Source organism: Podarcis vaucheri (genome assembly GCF_965113315.1).
Source record: "Podarcis vaucheri genome assembly, chromosome: 9".
In the NCBI taxonomy this organism is placed as follows: Eukaryota; Metazoa; Chordata; class Lepidosauria; order Squamata; family Lacertidae; genus Podarcis; species Podarcis vaucheri.
The window spans coordinates 38,516,723-38,536,774 of record NC_138767.1 but is presented as its reverse complement, the minus strand read 5'-3'; the positions used below and the strand labels follow the sequence as shown (position 1 = coordinate 38,536,774).

Below are 20,052 nucleotides of genomic sequence, written 5' to 3'. Positions count from 1 at the left end.
ACTTTATACTAAAGAGATCTAATGTTGGTGTTCCTATCGTATTCCATTACATCAGAATTTATGTACTATAAGTGATGAAAGAAACTGGAGTGGACAGATGAAAATAAAGATAACCAAATCCTTTTAAGCATAGCACCTCTGGTTCTTTGCTACCCATCTTAAAGATTTAAATTTCTCAGCAGTGCTTTGCTATTTTTGTTATAGTGGCACCTGCTCCTGTCACTGTCGTTTGAATCACTGCTCCTGTTCCATAGTTACATTAACAAACGTTGTGGACTGAAATATCCAAGAGTGGCCTGGGATTTACAATAGGCTTTGTTTCCATGTTTGTAATGTTGTTCAAAGAATCCAGCATCCCTTCTCAGACAAAAGACCAAAAATCAAACAAGCGTGCACATCCTCATGTAGTTTCTTTTCTTCATTCAAAACTTTGTAGGATTTAATGGCACTACATTGGGCTTGATTTCCAAAAGGGTTTTGGGCCACAATCCTTTACCCAGGAGTAAGCCCTATTCAACTCTATGGGACTTGCCTCTTGAGTAGACATTGTCCTGTTGTAACAGTGTAATGTTTGTTTGTTTGTTTGTTTGTTTGTTTGTTTGTTGCTTGCTTGCTTGCTTGCTTGCTTGCTTGCTTGCTTGCTTTCTAACATTCCTGTAACTGTATTATATACACACACACACACACAAGCTTTCTAACATTCCAGGAATACTTTATAGCAATAATATGTAACCTGGAGGCCTCTTATAGACCCAACCACCCCAACTGAAGGCACTGCTAGGTAAACAATCAGTCATTCCTTTTGATGCACCAGTTGTCCGAAATGTCCTGGGCAAAGCGGTAAGGATTCCTTTTCCATTCCGAGGTGCAAATGTTCCCCTTTCACTGCAAAGAGAACATATTTGTTTTTGGAAAAGAGAGTAGGCTCAGCGACCGTGAGGAATATCATAAATGGGGGAGAAGGTAAGCAATTTGGCATTGAGATAAAGGAAAGCGAGAGGGTGGGGGAATCTAGGTCACCCCCCAATATTTTGTACAGTTGGCCTCTAGCAGGTTAGAAATTTGCATTCAGCCTCTGGCTGAGAGAATGCCGCTTTCGAACGGAGGGGAGATTTGTTCTTGGAGTCTCTCCAGCATTCTGTCTTGTTCCTTTTTGCCAAAAGGAAAAGGGGCTTTTCTTCACTGCAGAATTAGTTTTTCTGCCTCCTACTACATCTGTGTCTTCTGAACTATCTTTTTTCGTTTGTTTTCTTTTTTGAAATCTTAGTGAAATGTTATAAAAAGTATAATGCTTTCCTGTGATCCCCGACAAAGAAAATACATCAGTCAAAGCAGTACTAAATTTAGCTGTCTTTCTGTCCACAGGAATACCAATGCTGAAGATAGTATTTGAAGGCTACGAACACCTATCCTTAATCTCAGTCCCTTTACTTATCTATCACCCGGCTCAGATTCTCCTCGGTAGCGTGTTGGTACCAACAATAAAGTCTTGGATGATTTCTAGACAAAAGGTAAGGAATTGTGGCCAGAAGCATAGTTCATTACGATAGATCTAGGGGGAGAAAGATAAGATTAGAGAACTGTTGTGTCCATTGCTGTTCAGGTGCTGGCAGAGCCACTCCATGATCATACCAGTCTGCAGACAAGATTAGGCTGGGCTGAATGTGTGCTTTGTGTGGACTTCTGGCAATCATTTTGCACGGAAAAAGCACATCAGTAAATAGGACCTGCAGGCATACCCAGAGATGCTCACTGCACCTGAAGCACCGTGCCACATTTTGTCCTTGTACAAGGCTTAGGTGAGGTTCTCTGCACAATAAAGTATCTGCTCTTCCTCTGCCTAGATATCATAAACAATGAAGGGGAGGCATTTAGAAAATTTCCAAAGACAGGAAATTGTGACTCTTTCTTTCATCCATGCATGTGTGCCCAGTAAAGTCTAAAAAGGCCCCTTTGTGGGTGGTTTTGTTTCCCCCAAATCTAGTAGGGCATTTGCCTTTTTCCTCCGAGATGCATCCAAAGTCAGGTCTCTTTTCTTGTTAGTTTTAATTAACCAGGCTATGTTGCTTGGCAGATTTATTTTGATCATTTGTCATTTTGCCATACCACTGTTCGTCTTCTGGTCTTGTAGGTTATTTTTCCAAGAATATTATTCTAATTACATGACAATATTATTATTTTTGTAAATCAGGGAAGTTCATTCTTGGTTCAGTAGCAATAATTACAATAGATTTTTGATGTTGTGCCTGGATAATGGTCTCCTGCTTTGAAAGTAAACATGTCAACTTCACCTTGATGTTTATTTTCTATCAACTCCTTGGCTTCACTTTGGCATTTCTTTCCTGGTGGAAAACTGTTATCCAGTCATTGTACTCAGCTCTACAGTGACATCCTTCCTTAATTATGATACCAACATGTGATTTCTTCATGAAGTAGAATTTAAATATTTAGAGGTTCGTCGACAAGAGGGCGTTTCTATTCCGGCAAGTAGTACTGTAGAAGCCTCCACACACCAAAGATCTCATTTTCCCAAACAATGTTGCAAATATATGTGTCTTCATTTGTAATGTATTTAATACAATTAACCCTAATTCTCAAATTTAAGAAACAAATAGTGCACTTTTTACGAGAGCATTGTGGTCTATGTTCCATCTGTTTTGTTAATGCTTTCTCAATAGCCTGTCTGACTGTTTTTTAAAGATGTTTAAATATAAGATGAATACCCATATCATGGTTCACAAGCTGTTGGGAACTTTTCAGCACACAGTAATGAGTTTTAACATTGAAGGAACCTGACAGCAACACTCACGTTACATATATGTGCCCATAATTTACATGAGTGCAATTTCTCATATGATTTTTTTAAAAAAAGAAAACAGACCAACAAACACTGGAATTAGGCCTGAAACTGGGTCAACCAAATATGGAGAGCTAATGAGACCTTTCAGTACTGTCAGAACTACTACGGTACCAGGTCTCACTACTATAAAGCCAACAGGAGTCTTATCACAAGGCATTTGACAGTGCCAGAGGCTTCTTCAAGAAAGGGGCAGCAAAGCAGTGCAACACACAGTTAAACCATGGAATTCACTCCGATAAGAGGCAGTGAGGGCTCCCAACTTTGGAAAAGGATTCAGGAGGAGAAGGCTTATCAGTGGCTACTAGCCATGATGGCTGTGCTCATGACTCCATGGTCATAGGCAGTAATGTTTCTGAATACCAGCTGCTGGAAGCTTGCAGGTTTTCCACAGGCATCTGGATGGCCACTGTGAGAACATAATGCTAGACTAGATGTCATTCTAGCAGGCTCTTCCTAAGTTCTTATGCTCTTCTTTTCTAAGTGTCCAAGGAGGAGCTTTCTCTTCCCGGGGCCACCCTGTGGCCTGCCTTGGATGCCCAGTGCTGCCATCTTTCTCCTCTAGGAAATGCAGTGGTGCCACTCTAAACTTTTCTTAACAGGAAAGGATAACCTAGGATTTTTTTCTCCCAGGAAATCTGCAACAGATGGCTTCTTAAAAGTTACCAAGCTTCATCGTCCGCATTTTATCAGATGTGTGATTCCAGTTCCCTGTCTTTAGGAATTGCCAGGAGTGAGAGAGGAGTAGGGTATGCTGCCAGTCAGTGTCAGAGAAATAAGAAAGTGTCATGTCTCCAGGTGTGAGGGAGAGAGAAAAGGAAGAAACGGTATGTTATAGCCCATCGTGAGGTGATTTGTAGAAAAAAGCTAAAGTCTTTTTGATCCTTTCTAATCCCAGAAGAATTCTTGCACAAGGTGGAGGAGAAGAAAATTAGCAAGATAGCGGGGAAACACCCCTTGTAATTTAGCAGCACGAGACACTCGGGGAAGAGTTGGCCAGAGACACCAGCATCTCCCTCCTACTGTAGGAAACCTATCACCAATTTATTTCAAGTACATTGGGTTGTTTAACTTTGCTGCTGCTGCTTCTTTCAATGCAAACAAACTGATGCTGTGTTTTACTGCTTGCAGGCACTGAAATTAACAAAGCAGCCCAAGATGCCAGTGAAAGTTTAACAGTGGAAGAGATCCAATGAATGTATATATGTACTATTTTGTACATACACAGAGACAATTCAGAAGATGGGCATATGTGAATGTTGCTTCGGCATTTATTTTATTTTTATAGATACTTATATATACATATATATATTTAAAATACCTACTGAAGTGCCTTAAAATATATTTGACAAAAGCATTGATTCCAAAATCACATGGCTGCTTGGTGTAAGAGATTGCACTAAAGTTTGGGGTCATTTGAATCCCCCCCCCCCTTATTGAGTGAATAGTTCAGACAATGAGAGACCGGAGCTTCCATCCTCACACCTTCTCGGAGGAAGTGGGCACAAGCCGCCAAGTGTTTCTTACTCTCACGTAAGCTCCACTGAACTGAATGAAGTCAGAACGAGAGCCGTGTTCTGCAGATTCTACTCACCATTCACGTGCATATATGCTAATCCCAGGCCAAAACAAACCAGGGGCAAGCAACACTCTTCTGGCTGACAACGGGAAAGCAATTTCTGAAGTTCTAGTCAAGATTAACTTGAATTTCTGTGTGATTCCGTAACCCTCCCTGCTCCTATGATTATGACATGCCTTTTTCTTCTAAGTTTGTGTACACTCAGCATGGGGCCATCCATTGGAGAGAAACGGAGAAGCATAAATTATTTGCATTTGTTGACACAGTTGTCTAGACATTCCTTCAAAGCTAATGGTTTCTCAAGGCAATTCTCTGCATTCCATTTTTATGATTTTATGGCATTGTATATCTTAAATGCATCGTGAGCATCTTCAAAGAGAAGGCCCGGTGCTTACGGTTGTAAGGGAAGATCTGTGATCTACAAGTGCAGCTCGGAGGGTTTTTATTAGTAACATTAGTATTATTGGTGTTAACCCAAACTGAGCTCTTTCCCCCAAATTCAGTACACCATACCCCACAGCGACAGAAGAATATCCGATGCTAATATTCTCTTTACTGTCGCTTGCAGAGTGGTGTTCTTTGCAGCAAACGCAAGCTAGTGACAATGAAAACCTAATTCTGTAATTAGATATTTCCCACAGAAAGCATATATTTGTGTACTCTTTAAATGTTTGAAAGCACTGGTATAAAAGGGGGAATATTTCTGGTCAATTTGGCTGCTGTAGCTTAAGTGAATTTTTTTAAAGATTAAATATGTTGAGTTTTCTTTACACTTTATAAAAGAGTCCAGTATACTAATGATATACACTTACCTGGGAGTAAGTCCTTCATTGGAATTTACTTCCATTCCTCATAGGAATTTACATAGGATTGCATTGCTAGTAAGCAATGTACCTTATTCATGTCAGTTGCCTTTAGGCTAAGGCAGGATTCCTCAGCCTCAACCCTCCAGATGTTTTGAGACTACAATTCCCATTATCCCTGACCACTGGTCCTGCTAGCTAGGGATCATGGGAGTTGTAGGCCAAAAACATCTGGAGGGCCGAGGTTGAGGAAGCCTGGGCTTAAGGGGTAGTCAACCTTTTTATACCTACCACCCACTAATGCATCTTTCTCAATGGTAAAATTTCCTTACTGCCCACCAGTGCTCGATGGAAGGAGGATTCAGCTTGTGCCGTACAGCCGTCTACCGCCCACCTAGAATCCTGAAACGCCCACTAGTGGGCGGTAGGGACCAGGTTGACAACCCGTGGGCTAAGCAGTGATCTGAGAGGCATATAATGCCATTGCACCCTCGTGAGCTTGGTAATCATGTGGCCCCATCCAGGAGATCCTTACGGACCTGGTAGCTTGCACCGCAACTCTGTCCACAAGATCTTCCTGTTCATAGCCCATTCCACTGAAGTATGTGAAGAAGCCTGCTTCTGCAAGAATGTATGTGTATATTCAACCACATATGGAATTGTGGGAATGAAAATTTTGATTTTGACCTTTGTACATTACAGTGGAAAGAAAGGGCAGGTTCTTAGGGAATGTCATCCAGTTTCAATATTATTGACCTGGCTTGTGCAACAATGTGAGCCAACCTGGCTTAGCAAGAACATGCAACCATGTGGGCTCCCATAGAGGAGCTCGCAGGTACTTTTTGATCCTCCTTAGTCCTCGTTACTGCTGTGCCTACCTAAGCCAAGGTTTGGCTTTGTGTGTTGTCTGAACCAGGACTCATGGTTACACTCTTCCCCTCATTAACTACAATCTGCAGTTTGGCTTACCATGTTGTGCGAACCTTATTAACTGCACACACAAACTATTTGAAATACATTCCTCTCCCTATACCCCAAGACTTGATAATGCATTATTCATCTTGGGATTAACAGTCCTGCCCAGATAACTGTATTTTGTGCCAAGCTGAGTTGCCTTATTATGTTGTCAACAATCTATATCAGTCTGTATAAAATGACTTCCTTGTTGCTTAGGTCAAAATGTGTTTATTGATAGGCCACTTTTCTGAAATGAAGTTACCACTTCTGAATGATAGAGGTGCAAAAAATCTAAGTGCCCGTTAATAAGAATTAAGGTCAGTGAAATTGAGCATAGAAGCTACTGCTTTTTGCCAATTAGATAGCCTCAATCATGTTTATTTGCATATGGGTCAGAATTATAAAATGGTAAAATATCAGATATGTTTCTAAGAAGCAGCCTGTATAGGTACTCCATAAACTCATCACAAGCTAGATCCTCAGTTAAGTGGATCAGATATATGTATTTTTACACACACATCACAAATTCACCGCATATACATCTTGATTCAGTTGTCTAAAAATACAGGGAGCCAAAACGCCAGAAAAAGAACAGATAACATGTTTTTCTTTTTGTTTTGACAAATCCTTTCTTGGGCCTCCAAAATACAGGTTATCTTAAGTCCACAATCTTGGCCATAAGCTGAGGAAGAAAATGAGACCTGTGAGTTTTTTTGTGGCTGACTGTTCCAAAACTGGATGCAATATCGTGTGAATTTCTCTTGTGAGCAAGCCCCATGAAAATGAGGAGATGCACCACAGTGCAAGGTTTGCGCTTATGCAAATCCAATTCATTTTGATGCCTCTTGCAAATGAAATATACCTGGCTGTTTCTTCCACCACTGTTAAACTCACAGCCAACTAACTCTTCTGTCTTATCATTTGAGTCATGTCTGCTCTTAAACAGTCGCTACACTGCTACTCATCCAACAGATCTACCTCAAATTACTACAGTATCATCAGTTCATGACTTTTAACTACGGAAATTTGTCATGGCAATTTCATTGATATTACACTGTATTTAAGGCTTCCAGGGAAAGGCACTTCTGGCTATAATTGTTTATGGCTTTGAACAGCCTAAATGGTGTTATGTTTCTTCCTCATTTTACACAAGTGAATGTTGGGTGGATTGTTCTTAAAGGAACATAAAGCAAAACTGAATTACATCCTTTAAGTCCATACTTAGTAGAACTTAATTATTCATATCCAAAATGTTACATTATGTTTAAAGACTGTTAAGATGTTCATTTCATGCCTTCAGTTATAAGAGGAGCTCATTGGGTGTTAGTTTGGAAAGAGGCAAACGGATAGGTCTGCAGTTTATTTTTGTAACTTGGGTTCTTTTTTCTGCCTGGGTAAAGCTTTTGGTTTGTTTCTTTTTAAAGTCTATATGAACACTTTTTAAAAATAAAAATAACTGATAAAAATGTTTCTCTCTCTTTTTTGTGTGGATGACATCGAAAAGAGTCAAGCAGGAGACGTAACTGCATGGACCACTTGTTGTCTGACCTCTTACTCAGATTTGCTGGGATGTTTGCAGCGTACAGATCTCGCAGCAGGGTTTGACTCACTTGTTGCTTTCTTCCATTCTGTGCTTTGAGTTGAGCATTGTTGGATACATTATTGTTGCCTCTGACTCTTTATTTATTAAAGCATTTCTATACCACTGTATCATAAAATATCAAGACAGTGCAACCTACAAAACATTTAAAAAATAAATAAATGAAATACAGTTAACCATTCAAGTGGCTGGCTAACAAAAAACAAATAACTGCAAAGGGTTGTCAGCACAAAAAAAGTCTTCAAGAGACACCTGAAAGTCAAAAGAGAGGCTGCCCTGTCCTGGTTTCTGATCCATAATTGACTTCTGACTTCTGCTCAATGATTGAAACTAAGACCTTCACGTCGAATCTGACTATGGACTAACACAAACTCTTATCTCTAATTCTGTAACGAATTATTGTGTTATACACATCCTTTTGAGTTTGTAATCTCTGTTTGAGTTTGCAACTTCTTATTAAGGCAAGTTGGGCCTCTGTAATGCAGGAGGCAATTAACAGCACTCCTCTGGATGACATCCTAAAACAACACCACCACAAAATTCCAAACAAGGTAAGTAAGATATTATAGTCACTGGACTTTGATATGCAAGTAAAATATTTCAATTTACGTAGCCCTGTTCAGCTGTTTGGTACTCACAGCTCCCAAATATGTAAAAGTGGGGAGGAAGCTACTTCCAGCACCAGGCCAATTGGCGGACCAACTCTGTGACCTGAAGGCTGGTAGTATCAACCATGTGGAAATCCCTTGCAGACAACCGCAGTTCCTGGAGGCAGGCAGGTTGTGTATCCACAGACGTGACCAGAGGAGGAATGACCACTGGGAGGAGCGCAGAGAGAAGCAGTGTCATGGTGGATCTGCAGCAGCACAACTGGACGCCTTCATTGGTTGCAGCTGCAACAAAGCATGCCTCTCCCGCATCAGCCTCTGCAGCCACAGAAGGCACTACAACCATCGAACAGCTTGACCTCACCCCAAAGGCGCACTCCTCCATTGTCTCCCTAGAGTCTGGACGCCAACAAATAATAATAATAATAATAATAAATTTTTATTTATATCCCGCCCTCCCCAGCCGAAGCCGGGCTCAGGGCGGCTAACAAACTAAAAAAGTGCAACAATATAAAAACATCATAAGAATTAATTAAAATCAAAATTAATGGCAACCATAAACTAAAGTATTGTAAAGATTGCTGAAGGAGGGAGTCAGGCTGTGCCCTAACCAAAGGCCTGGTGGAACAGCTCTGTCTTGCAGGCCCTGCGGAAAGATGTCAAGTCCTGCAGGGCCCTTGTCTCTTGTGACAGAGCGTTCCACCAGGTTGGAGCCGCAGCCGAAAAAGCCCTGGCTCTAGTTGAGGCCAGCCTAACCTCTCTGTGGCCTGGGACCTTCAAGATGTTTTTATTAGAGGACCGTAAGTTCCTCTGTGGGGCATACCAGGAGAGGCGGTCCCGTAGATACGAGGGTCCTAGGCCGTATAGGGCTTTAAAGGTTAAAACCAGCACCTTAAACCTGATCCTGTACTCCACTGGGAGCCAGTGCAGCTGGTATAGCACCGGATGAATGTGATCCCGCAGCGAAGACCCCGTAAGGAGTCTCGCTGCGGCATTCTGCACCCGCTGGAGTTTCTGGGTCAGTCTCAAGGGCAGCCCCACGTAGAGCGAGTTACAATAATCCAGTCTGGAGGTGACCGTCGCGTGGATCACAGTGGCTAGGTCAGGGCGAGGGAGGTAAGGGGCCAGCTGCTTAGCTTGGCGGAGATGAAAAAATGCCGCCTTTGTTATAGCTGCAATCTGCGCCTCCATAGAGAGGGAGGTATCGAAGATTACACCCAAACTCTTAACGGACGGTGCTGGCACTAATTGCACCCCCGCAAGAGATGGGAGTTGCCCCCTCAATCCCATATCGTCCCGTCCCAGCCAGAGGACTTCTGTCTTCGAAGGATTTAACTTCAACCGGCTCCCACGTAACCATCCAGCCACAGCTTCCAAGCATCTGATCAGTGTGTCTGGGGCCGAGTCAGGATGGCCATCCATCAACAGATAGAGTTGGGTGTCATCGGCATACTGATGGCAGCCCAGCCCAAAACTCCGGACAAGCTGGGCGAGGGGGCGCATAAAGATGTTAAAAAGCATCGGGGAGAGAATCGCACCCTGAGGCACTCCACACACCAAGGAGTGGCGGGATGACAGTTCCCCCCCAAGCGCCACCCTCTGTCCCCGACCAGAGAGAAACGAGCGCAGCCATTGAAGGACTGCGCCCTGGATCCCCACGTCGGCGAGGCGGTGGTCCAAAAGTTCGTGATCGACCATGTCGAAAGCTGCTGACAGATCTAGAAGAATCAGCAGCCCCGACCCGCCTCGATCCAGCTGTCTACGGAGATCATCTGTTAGGGCGACCAGAGCCGTCTCGGTCCCATGACCAGCGCGGAAGCCGGACTGGAATGGATCCAGGGCCGATGTTTCATCCAGAAACCTACCAAGCTGTTCAGCAACCGCTCTCTCAATCACCTTGCCCAGGAATGGAAGATTCGAAACTGGGCGGTAATTGGATAGATCTAAGGGATCTAATGATGTTTTCTTTAAGAGCGGACGCACCACTGCCTCCTTCAGTTCCCCTGGGAATGTCCCGGTGCCAAGGGACAAATTGATGATATCCCCCAGGGGGGCCCGCACCTCGTCTGGACATGCTCTAATCAGCCAAGACGGGCACGGGTCGAGAGGACAAGTGGTGGGCTTTCCAGCTCGGAGGAGTCTGTCCACATCGGCTGGGGATATCCGGTCAAAGTGGTCCAATACTGGACCCGAGGACAGTCGAGGGGCCTCCAGTTCTTTTATTGTATCCAAATTGGCAGGGAGGTCATGGCGGAGCGACAGGACCTTCTCCGCAAAAAAAGCTCGCAAATGCCTCACAGCTATGTGTCGAATTGTTATTTAAATTTGGCTGTCCTTCGAGGGACGTTAAAGACCGAATTATACTAAATAATTGTGCCGGGCGAGAGCTAGCGGATGCAATGGAGGCCGAGAAGTAGGACTTCTTGGCGGCCTTCACTGCCATCTCATAGGTTTTCATAAAAACCCTATAAGATGTTCTTGAGGCTCCGTCACGGGCACCCCGCCATACTCGCTCTAGCCGTCTGAGGTCCCACTTCATTTTCCGGAGCTCCTCAGTAAACCAGGGAGCCCGGTTTCTGCGGGGTCGCAGAGGGCGCTTAGGTGCGATCTCATTGATGGCTGCCAGGAGCTGGGTATTCCAGCCCTCAACAAGCTCAGTCAATGAGTCGCCAGGGGGAGAAAGGTCCCGCAAGGCTTGACGGAATCTATCAGGGTCCATCAGCCTCCGCGGGCGAGCCCAAATCGGCTCACCACCTAAGCAGGGTGGGGGTGGAACATCAATCCTGGCTTTCAGAGCATAGTGATCCGACCATGGCACCTTCATCGAAGGAGACAGGATCACATCTATACCGACGCCAAAGATCAGATCCAGCGTGTGGCCTGCTTGATGTGTGGGGCCCGAAACAAACTGGGAGAGCCCTAGTGTCGCCATGGAAGACACCAGGTCCAGAGCCTGTGAGGAGGGAGTGGCATCGGCATGGATGTTGAAGTCCCCCAATACCAATAGGTTAGGGAACTCCAAGGCCCAGCCGGCCACCGCCTCCAGCAGGCCTGACAGGGTGGCTGCTGGTGCGCTAGGTGGCCGGTACACCAGCCAGACAGCCAAGCTCACCTCGGAGCCCCACACTAGGCCAACACATTCAATGCCGGGGATCGATGGCGGTGGTAGAGCCCTGAAAGAACAGTCTTCCCGGATTAATAATGCCACCCCTCCCCCCCGGCCCACAGTCCGTGACTGGTGGAGGACGGAGAAACCCGGGGGCGCCATCTCTCGTAAGGTAACAGTTACCCCTTCGCGCACCCAGGTCTCCGTCACACAAGCTTTTGTGACCCCCATAATAGTAACTTTATCAGGGTGATTAGCCAAATTCATGGAGGATATGTCTCTCTGCGCCTATTAGTCATGCTAGATTCATGGAAATTCTGCATGTTGGTGAAGAAGCCCGTAATGCCAGTTGCTGGCATGAGAGGAGTGGTCATGCTGCCATGCCTAATAGTCTTAAAGACTTATTTACACATCCTTCTGATTTCTGATTTTGGCCCAGGCAATTTCTTTCTATTACACCCCTCTGCTAACACTTTTAAGGTAAAATTTTGTTGGAAAAGGGAGCTTGACTCTCATTGCTTTTGTAAAAGAACTGCTACTGAAAACGTATGCTAATAACAAAGACTCTACACAGCATTGCTGCTTCAACAGTCTGGGAAATGATCTGCTCCCCGCAGCGGGTTGTCTTTCTCAAAGGGGTGCCTTTTTCTCTCTCCCCTCCTTGACTTCCTTTCTGTTGAGAAAATGGAGCAATTGATGCTTCAAAAGGGAATTCCGCACTTGGCAATCAGCTCCCGCTTGCAGGATGTCTTTGTCAACGGCAGCTTGAATATATTTTCCTCTCATTTCTCTCTGTTGTGGCAGTGGCAGACACAATTCCTTTCAGATCAGAAGCCTAGTGCCTACCTGGGACAGACTATGAAAGGCATCTTCCCATGAGCCAGTCGGATCCTTGCCATGGAACTGAGGATCTTGTTGGCTGCGGTGTGAGTTTTCCATTGAAGCAGATCTGCAGGTCCTGCTGCTGAGCATCATTCCATACAGAGGAAGACTTACTTCCTGGTGGCCCACAATAAACACCTCTCACCTTCAACTTAAACTATTGTCTGTCTTTCCCCAAGGGCTGCTTCACATACTGCAGGCTTTTTGACTTGAGTCCCATTATGTGAAAACTCTGGCTGTAGTAAAATCTTGATTATTCCCATAATATAGATCCAAACTAGGCTAGAGAGCCATGTCAGATAGTGCTTCTCTGACCCTGTTATCACAGTTGTTGCCATCAGCAATTCCATAGACAACGTTAAGGTTTCTCCTGGACCCCAACTTTCCACGTGTGTCCAGATCATGCATACATGCACCAGGAGAGAGGATGAATCACATGGTGTCTTTCTCCCAAGATTTCCAGTAAGTATACTTCCTATTTTCCATCAATTAAAGCAAATTGCAGGAGGAGTCTGAAATTTCGTGATGGGGATACTTGCACTGAATTGCGGTTAACTCTTGAATAACATGGCTCTCTCCAGTTGTCCTCAAATTGCAGTGTTGCTGTAATTCGCAGATCTTTGTTACTGACATCAGTAGACCCCCATAACATTGGGATTAGAATGAAAAATTTTATATCTTAAAAGGGATACATTATTCAGGAATATCGCCCACCAATAAGTTAAGCGAACTTAGATTTAAGAGTAATATCCAATCTTTTCTACCCACACAAAAATAAGACGCAGGTGGCAGATAATATGTTTGCCTCAAAAAAAAACAAAAAGCGGTCTAATCTTAAAAATAAATTTCCTTATAGTATGGTTCACCATTTGACACATTACTTGGCAAACCTGCATTTTCACAAGGAATGAAGAAAAATGGAAAGCCCCTAATCTAATTGGCTACTGATGCCACATAAATTTCAACTCACAATTTGGCTTAGTTTCATAAAATTGGAAAATTCTGCAATTTTTGTGCCTTTCCGTGAGTTTAAAGTTGCAATTTATTTTTGTTCCAAAACAGCAAGAGGGTATTTAGACTTGTTGCAGGTCTTAATGTGCGCTGGTTTGCTCTTTTGTCTTGTTTTTAAGATTGCTTTTAACACATTATAATCCTGGTGTTAAAACCTTGGGATGAGCTGGCAACTGAGAAAATGAATAGCATTGTCACATAAAATATCCAGGACTCTGCCAGTGAGGAGGAGCACTTTCCTATCCTGTGGGCTGTGGCTGTTGGGATCCAAGGACAATTCTTGCCGATTCTTAGCTTCAGGGGGTTATTGTCTCATGTACAAAGTGTTTGCTCAGAACTTGGAAGCTGCCATCTTGCACCCTGAAGGAAACAAGATTTTATAATTGACAATAATTCATTTGGATGTTATGATAATCAGAAAACAAACAAGAAGATTCCTTTGTAAACTGAGAGGTTGTTCATCTGGGATGCTTTGAAAGGAACACACATATGCTCAGTGAGAGTAAAATGTACCAATAACTGACTCTGTTCCACAGAGACTATTCCAGTGTCAAACACAGCAACTTTTTAGCAGTTCGGATTTGCCGGAGAACTATTTTGAGTGGTGTACTAGTGAAGGAACAGCAAGTTTCCTGTGGCTCTCAGCTTTGATTTTAAAGTTTCTAGCCATTATGGCTAGGGATGCGGGTGGCGCTGTGGGTTAAACCACAGAGCCTAGGACTTGCTGGTCAGAAGGTCGGCGGTTCAAATCCCCGCGATGGGGTGAGCTCCCGTTGCTCAGTCCCTGCTCCTACCAACCTAGCATTTCGAAAGCCCGTCAAAGTGCAAGTAGATAAATAGGTACTGCTCCGGCAGGAAGGTAAACGGCATTTCCGTGCGCTGCTCTGGTTCGCCAGAAGTGGCTTAGTCATGCTGGCCACATGACCCAGAAGCTGTATGCCGGCTCCCTTGGCCAATAAAGCGAGATGAGTGCCGCAACCCCAGAGTCGGTCACGACTGGACCTAATGGTCCTTTACCTTTACTTTTAGCCATTATGGCTGCAAAGCTAGACTTGACACTGTATAGGCAATGCTTGTTGGATCTCAGAAGTCTGAGGTGTTACTGAATACGATTCCCAACAGATGAGGGCGTATGAGTCCTTGCAAAAGTGGATTTGAATATGCCACATTCTGTAAACCTGTGTGATTTGCGTAATTGCAATAAGGAGTAGGCACAGAATCTGGTTTTATGGTTGAAAAGTTGCAATTTTTTGTCTGTGAAAAATGTGGTGCCCCCACTGATCTTGGTGGTAAGCACATCTGGAAAATTAAGAAACTATCTTAAAATGGCTGCCGGGGGGAGACATGGCCAGCCCAAAATGGCTTGCTTGAGGCAAGGGGCAGGGTGGGGAGAGAACCGGCTAGTCACAAAGCAAAAGTAACTTGCCCAACAAACCAAGTACAAGGCAGAGGTTGAGACTGAGTCCTGAACCAGATATTTAACCTTACAAAGCCCAACAAAATAAGCGGGGGTTTTCCAAGGCTAGCTGATGAGGTTTGAAAAAAAGTAACACGGACAAGTCCAAGAAACTGACTACAAGACAGGTTGGGTCTGGGTCCCATATTTAACCCGCATATTTGACTGCATATAGCAGAACAAAATCCCCATTTCACAGAATGGAAGCCAATTATTTTTTCCAGATAACATCTGAATGGTTTGTTTATGTGACTGACTGTTGATATTTGTGGTTTAAATTCTATTTTACTGTATGCTGCCATGCGATCACATTCAAGATGAAAGATGTGCTAAAAATACCGTAAAATATTATTTCTCTAAAATTAATTTATTCTTCAATATTAATAGCCCTGTGGAACGCCTTCCCACCAGATGTCAAAGAGAACAACTGCCAGACTTTTAGAAGTCATCTGAAGGCAGCCCTGTTTAGGGAAGCTTTTAATGTTTGATGCATTACTGTATTTTAATATTTTGTTGGAAGCCGCCCAGAGTGGCTGGGGAAGCCCAGCCAGATGGGCGGGGTAATAATAATAATAATAATAATAATAATAATAATAATAATAATAATAATAATAATAATATCACCCGCAAACCAATTCTTCCAATTCATTTTTAATCAACTCTCTACGCTCATTTCCCCATACCCTGCAGGCCAAATGCAGTCTTCTAGGCCACTCTGTCTGGCATTTGGGGTGCTCCCCATGGCCTGTCCCTCAGCAGCTTGGCTCTGCATTCACCTCAAGAGTTTTTCTAAAGCTGGGCTGTTTCCTTCATGATCAGGTGTGTTGATGTTTCTTGCTTAACCAAAGAGAAGGATTTGGAGGCTTGGCTTAGAAAATCTCTGATTCTGTGTACATGATAGGCCCTTCACATGCATGTAACCAACCACGTTGAGTGTAACAGTCACCCAGTGGCAAACACGTACAGGTGATTTAGGAGCTGTGTATTCATTTTAGAACTAAATTTATACTTGTTCTGAAACAAATGCCAGAAGTAACTACTGGGTACATGTATTGTTTCTCACCTTTTCTTTGCATTGGGAGAACCCTACGATTTTACTCCACCAGCAGCAGCAGAGATTATGTTAGTTGCCCTCCTGGTGTCTGCCATGTTATTTTCCTAGAAGTTCCCAGAGGTTGTATTGTTCTGGAACATTGTGATATTTTTTTTTTAAGATACCACACACATACAAAATGGTAGCCCCCCACTGAACTGATTTTAAAAAAACCACACAGAATGACACAATGTCTAGGGCATTGGGGGGGGGTTAGAATGTCAGCCATTAAGAGCAGCTGTCAAAACCACTGCCACAAATGCTGTCTAAAAATGTGAAAACAATGTAGGACAGATGCACGCCTAACAAGCAAATAACAAAATGTATCTGACAAATCAGTAACAAAAGAAGTATTTTATAACAAAATATTTTTTTAAAAAAAACAAACCTCCCAGAATGAACATGCCTTATGATTTGATTCTGTCATATTTTGTTCTTCCCACAAATCATTTTTCTTTTGACTCTTTTCTCTAGGCGTAAAAATCACTTCAGATGTCTGGCTGCACTTTGTATCCTAAAACCACCATTTTGAAACATCTGGTGTGGGTGTGTGGGCGTTGGAAGGGGAGAAATATGTGTATTTAAAATAAATTAATATGGCAATACAGTAAGGCTAATTATTGAACAAACTGCTGGAGTCTGTACTAGAACAGAAATTTGGAGATAAGTGGCTTAAAAAAACCCCCACACCTGCCTATGTGCTTCAAGCACAGCAAATCCTTGTTTAATGAGTCCAAAGGATTAGTGCTGCACACCAGCCATATTAGCACCATATTGGCCAGAGGTGTGTATAGATCCCTTCCCCAGAATCGTACCACTTTTTTGTTTTAACTGTGTGCCCCCAAGGCTATGGCTTTTGCCCATTCTGACTCTTTTCAAAGGAGCGAATCAATACCAGTCCATTACGTACGTAGATGAAGACCATCAATAAAGGAGGAACTAACTGGAGGTGAGAAGGCAATCATAGAGGATTTTGCGGTTTTATCAAAGGGCTTTCTCTGTGTTACAAGAGACTTTGCATAACTAAGCCTAGCTGGAAATAGTACAAAATAGCATGGAGAAATAAACAGATAAAAAACATAGTTGTAAGTAGACCAGTTGATTATTCTGAGTTATTTGAAAGGGTGTTTTTTTATTTGTTTTTTTTAAAAAACCCAACAACAACAATCAGTAGTGTTGTCGTGTTTGGGACAGAAAAGATCTTTTAAATTTTATTTGATCTGCTCTACCCAGAGACGGGGTAAAGATTCAAATTACAAAAATGGCCTTTTGGAAACAGTCATACAAAAGGATCATAATAAATTTGCTAAATTTTGCTAACTTTTTCCACTGTAGATGCACAAAATTTTGAAATTGACATCTTTTAAAATTTCTGATGGAAAACATTAAAATACATAAAAGCTGTGGAAGTTACTATAAATGTTATACCCAAAAATTAAATGAGTATCAAGTAGCCCAGCTATCCCCAGTACGATATACTGTGATAAAAAGCAGATTGGTGAGAAAATTCTTTTGTATACTTTTATGCATGCAAATAAGGCTGAATTTTAAAAACAGGAGTGTAAGCACTGAACTGAAACAATCGTTTTCTTGAAAATTTGCCTGAATAAGACAATAAATTTAGCAATGGTGCCCTCTAGTGGGACGAAATGGCTAGTGCCGAAACAAGCGGAAAGCATGGACGGCAGTCACAAAGTATCATCAGCCTGGTTTTCCAATAGCAAAAATTCTATTGCAGAGCTAAGGGGATCTTAAGCCTGACCAGGGTTATTTCCTGTTGTAACTAGTCAATTATTGTTTGCAATTGCAGTTGTTGGCAGTGCAGGGAGTAGCGCTGGTTTTCCTTACCATGAGGACTGACATTTTTTTCTTTCCTAACAAGAGGTTCTGTGCCTTTAATGGCTGTATAGCAGGCAGTCTTCCTAGGCAGGATGATGTAGCGATAAGAAAGACTGCACCTGTGGAGTTTCTACCTCTCATGTGAATGTTAGAGACTGAGAGCTTGGGCTGAGAGGTGCCAGAACTGAGTTCCAGTGAATTTCGGCTGGGAAAAAGCGCATTTTCCCACTCCCAATATGACTGAGGAGGTGCAGGGCATGCCCACATATTCACACACATGTGTATAAGGTACTGTGAGAGGCAAGCAGTATGCATGTGCATCTTAACATGTGCCAACCCAACTTGTGCAACCCTTCCTCCTCAGAAATGGGGGCAGAGCACAGAACGACCACACAAATGAGGCCTACGTTGTTACTGAATGAGCGTAGTGCTGGCATCATATGCATGTGTCAAGGGCTGTGCCTTCTTCCCACCACCACCACCTGCATAGGATCATCGTCATCATCCAAAGCCGGTAAGTATGTCTCACCCCGGGGAGCCAAGCTGATCTCGTTGATATACAGTTGAACTTGGAACAGGAAGTAGTACTAGGTGCACATTTCCATATAGCCACAAAATTCACCACTTCACCTTGATCCAGTTGTTCTCTCTGCCCAATCTCCAGAGACTGATCTATATAAAACAAAACAAAACAAAACAGAAGAGGCCTGCGCTACTTCCAAAGGTGCTGGATAGTTGCTCCAGAGCACTGGAGTCTGTCAAGGAGAAAGATGGGGAATCGGAAACACTCCATTTGCTACTGGACTACAACTTCCGCCATCCTTGACCACTGGCCATGCTGGCTGGAGCTGATAGGCATTGGAGCTGAGAACAGCTGGAGGGCTACAGCTTTTCCATCCCTGTTCTTGGATGTGGGTGGGCAGGATGGAACTTGAGTTTGGTACCAGTGTGGTGTAGTGGTTAAGAATGGTAGACTTGTAATCTGGTGAACCAGGTTCGCTTCCCTGCTCCTTCACATGCAGCTGCTGGGTGACCTTGGGCTTCTCTGAAGTCTCTCAGCCTCACTCACCTCACAGAGTGTTTGTTGTAGGGGAGGAAGGGAAAGGAGATTGTTAGCCGCTTTGAGTCTCCTTAGGGTGGTGAAGAAGCGGGATATCAAATCCAAACCCTGCTGCTGCTGCTGCTGCTGCTGCTGCTGCTGCTGCTTCTTACTTTCCCAGCGGTTTAGAATGTGGTCCTTATTCAGACGAGTGTGGTGGGAAAACATAGCAATGCTAATACTGTTCAGAACTAAAATTCTGTGATGTATGTTAATGTCATGAAGTTTAAGTGGTAGGAACAGCTGAGGGTCATGACATGAGGTAGGTGTACTATCAAAAGGTTACCTCGTTCAAAGTCTTTATCTTGGATTAATCCCATTTGGGTCAACGGGACTTCTCCAAAGTAAGGATTTTAAAACTGAGACCTAAAGGCCCATTCCAGTAGATGGCTTACACCAGTTGATGGCTGCTAATGGGGAGAGAATATTGGCAGCAGGAAAAAACACACCATATAAACAGAGTACGGCTGGGAGGTTCAGAAGGACAATGGGATTGTGCCTGAAGTATTGGGCACTTTTTTTGATAGCTTATATAACGGACTGAAATTTCCTTTCCCTTCTTGAGCTTCATGTTTCCGTAATAAACCCCAGCATGTCACATCACCATTTCTCTCCACACTGGCAGCTGAATGCCTGAGCACCTTATGCACCAGTATCTAATGTACATCAACGCATATTAATAAAGTGATTCTGATCTTTGACTTGCCTGTAAAGTAGCAACTGTTTGTAAAGAATCAATTATGTGTTGACATTAGCAAGTGCAGAGCTGTAATGGATAGTGCAATTCCAGGAGTCAGAGAGGCCATCTGGGATCTTTGACCTTAACCTGAGGAGTAGAAGTCCTCCTCCTTGCTACCATATTAGTTGTTAGTTGATCACTACCTTGGGAGCCTGTTTTCTGACTAGTTTTTAAGCTCTACAGCAAAATCATCATCATAATCATCAAGTTCCATTAAAAACAGCAGATGGAGAGGATAGGGACATACTATAATGGCATTCTGCATGTTACGTACTTTCCGAGCAACTCAAGGAAATGGGATTATAAACTAGAAAAAATAAGTCAGCAATATAAGCAGAGGAAGAAGCCATCCCAATAAGCAGAAGCAGAAACTCCAATCTGGTCATGATGATGAACTAGTGAGCTATTGTTTCAAGAGCTGCC

The 20,052-nt window shown here is 43.3% G+C and overlaps 1 protein-coding gene across 4 annotated transcripts in view; it reads left to right on the top strand.

The window, feature by feature from the left end:
• The window catches only part of SLC10A7 (solute carrier family 10 member 7), a 121,260-nt gene extending 113,598 nt beyond the window's left edge, over nt 1-7,662 (top strand). For 2 of the 4 annotated variants that reach the window (XM_082237731.1, XM_082237729.1), the window contains 3 exons: nt 1,366-1,511; nt 3,491-3,684; nt 3,989-7,662. In XM_082237731.1, coding sequence (XP_082093857.1) covers nt 1,366-1,511; nt 3,491-3,661 — 317 coding nt within the window. In that variant the 3' untranslated portion in view covers nt 3,662-3,684; nt 3,989-7,662. The remainder of the gene's footprint in view (nt 1-1,365; nt 1,512-3,490; nt 3,685-3,988) is intronic. The other 2 variants (XM_082237733.1, XM_082237732.1) reach the window with 1 other exon arrangement.
• Nucleotides 7,663-20,052: the final 12,390 nt, after the last annotated feature.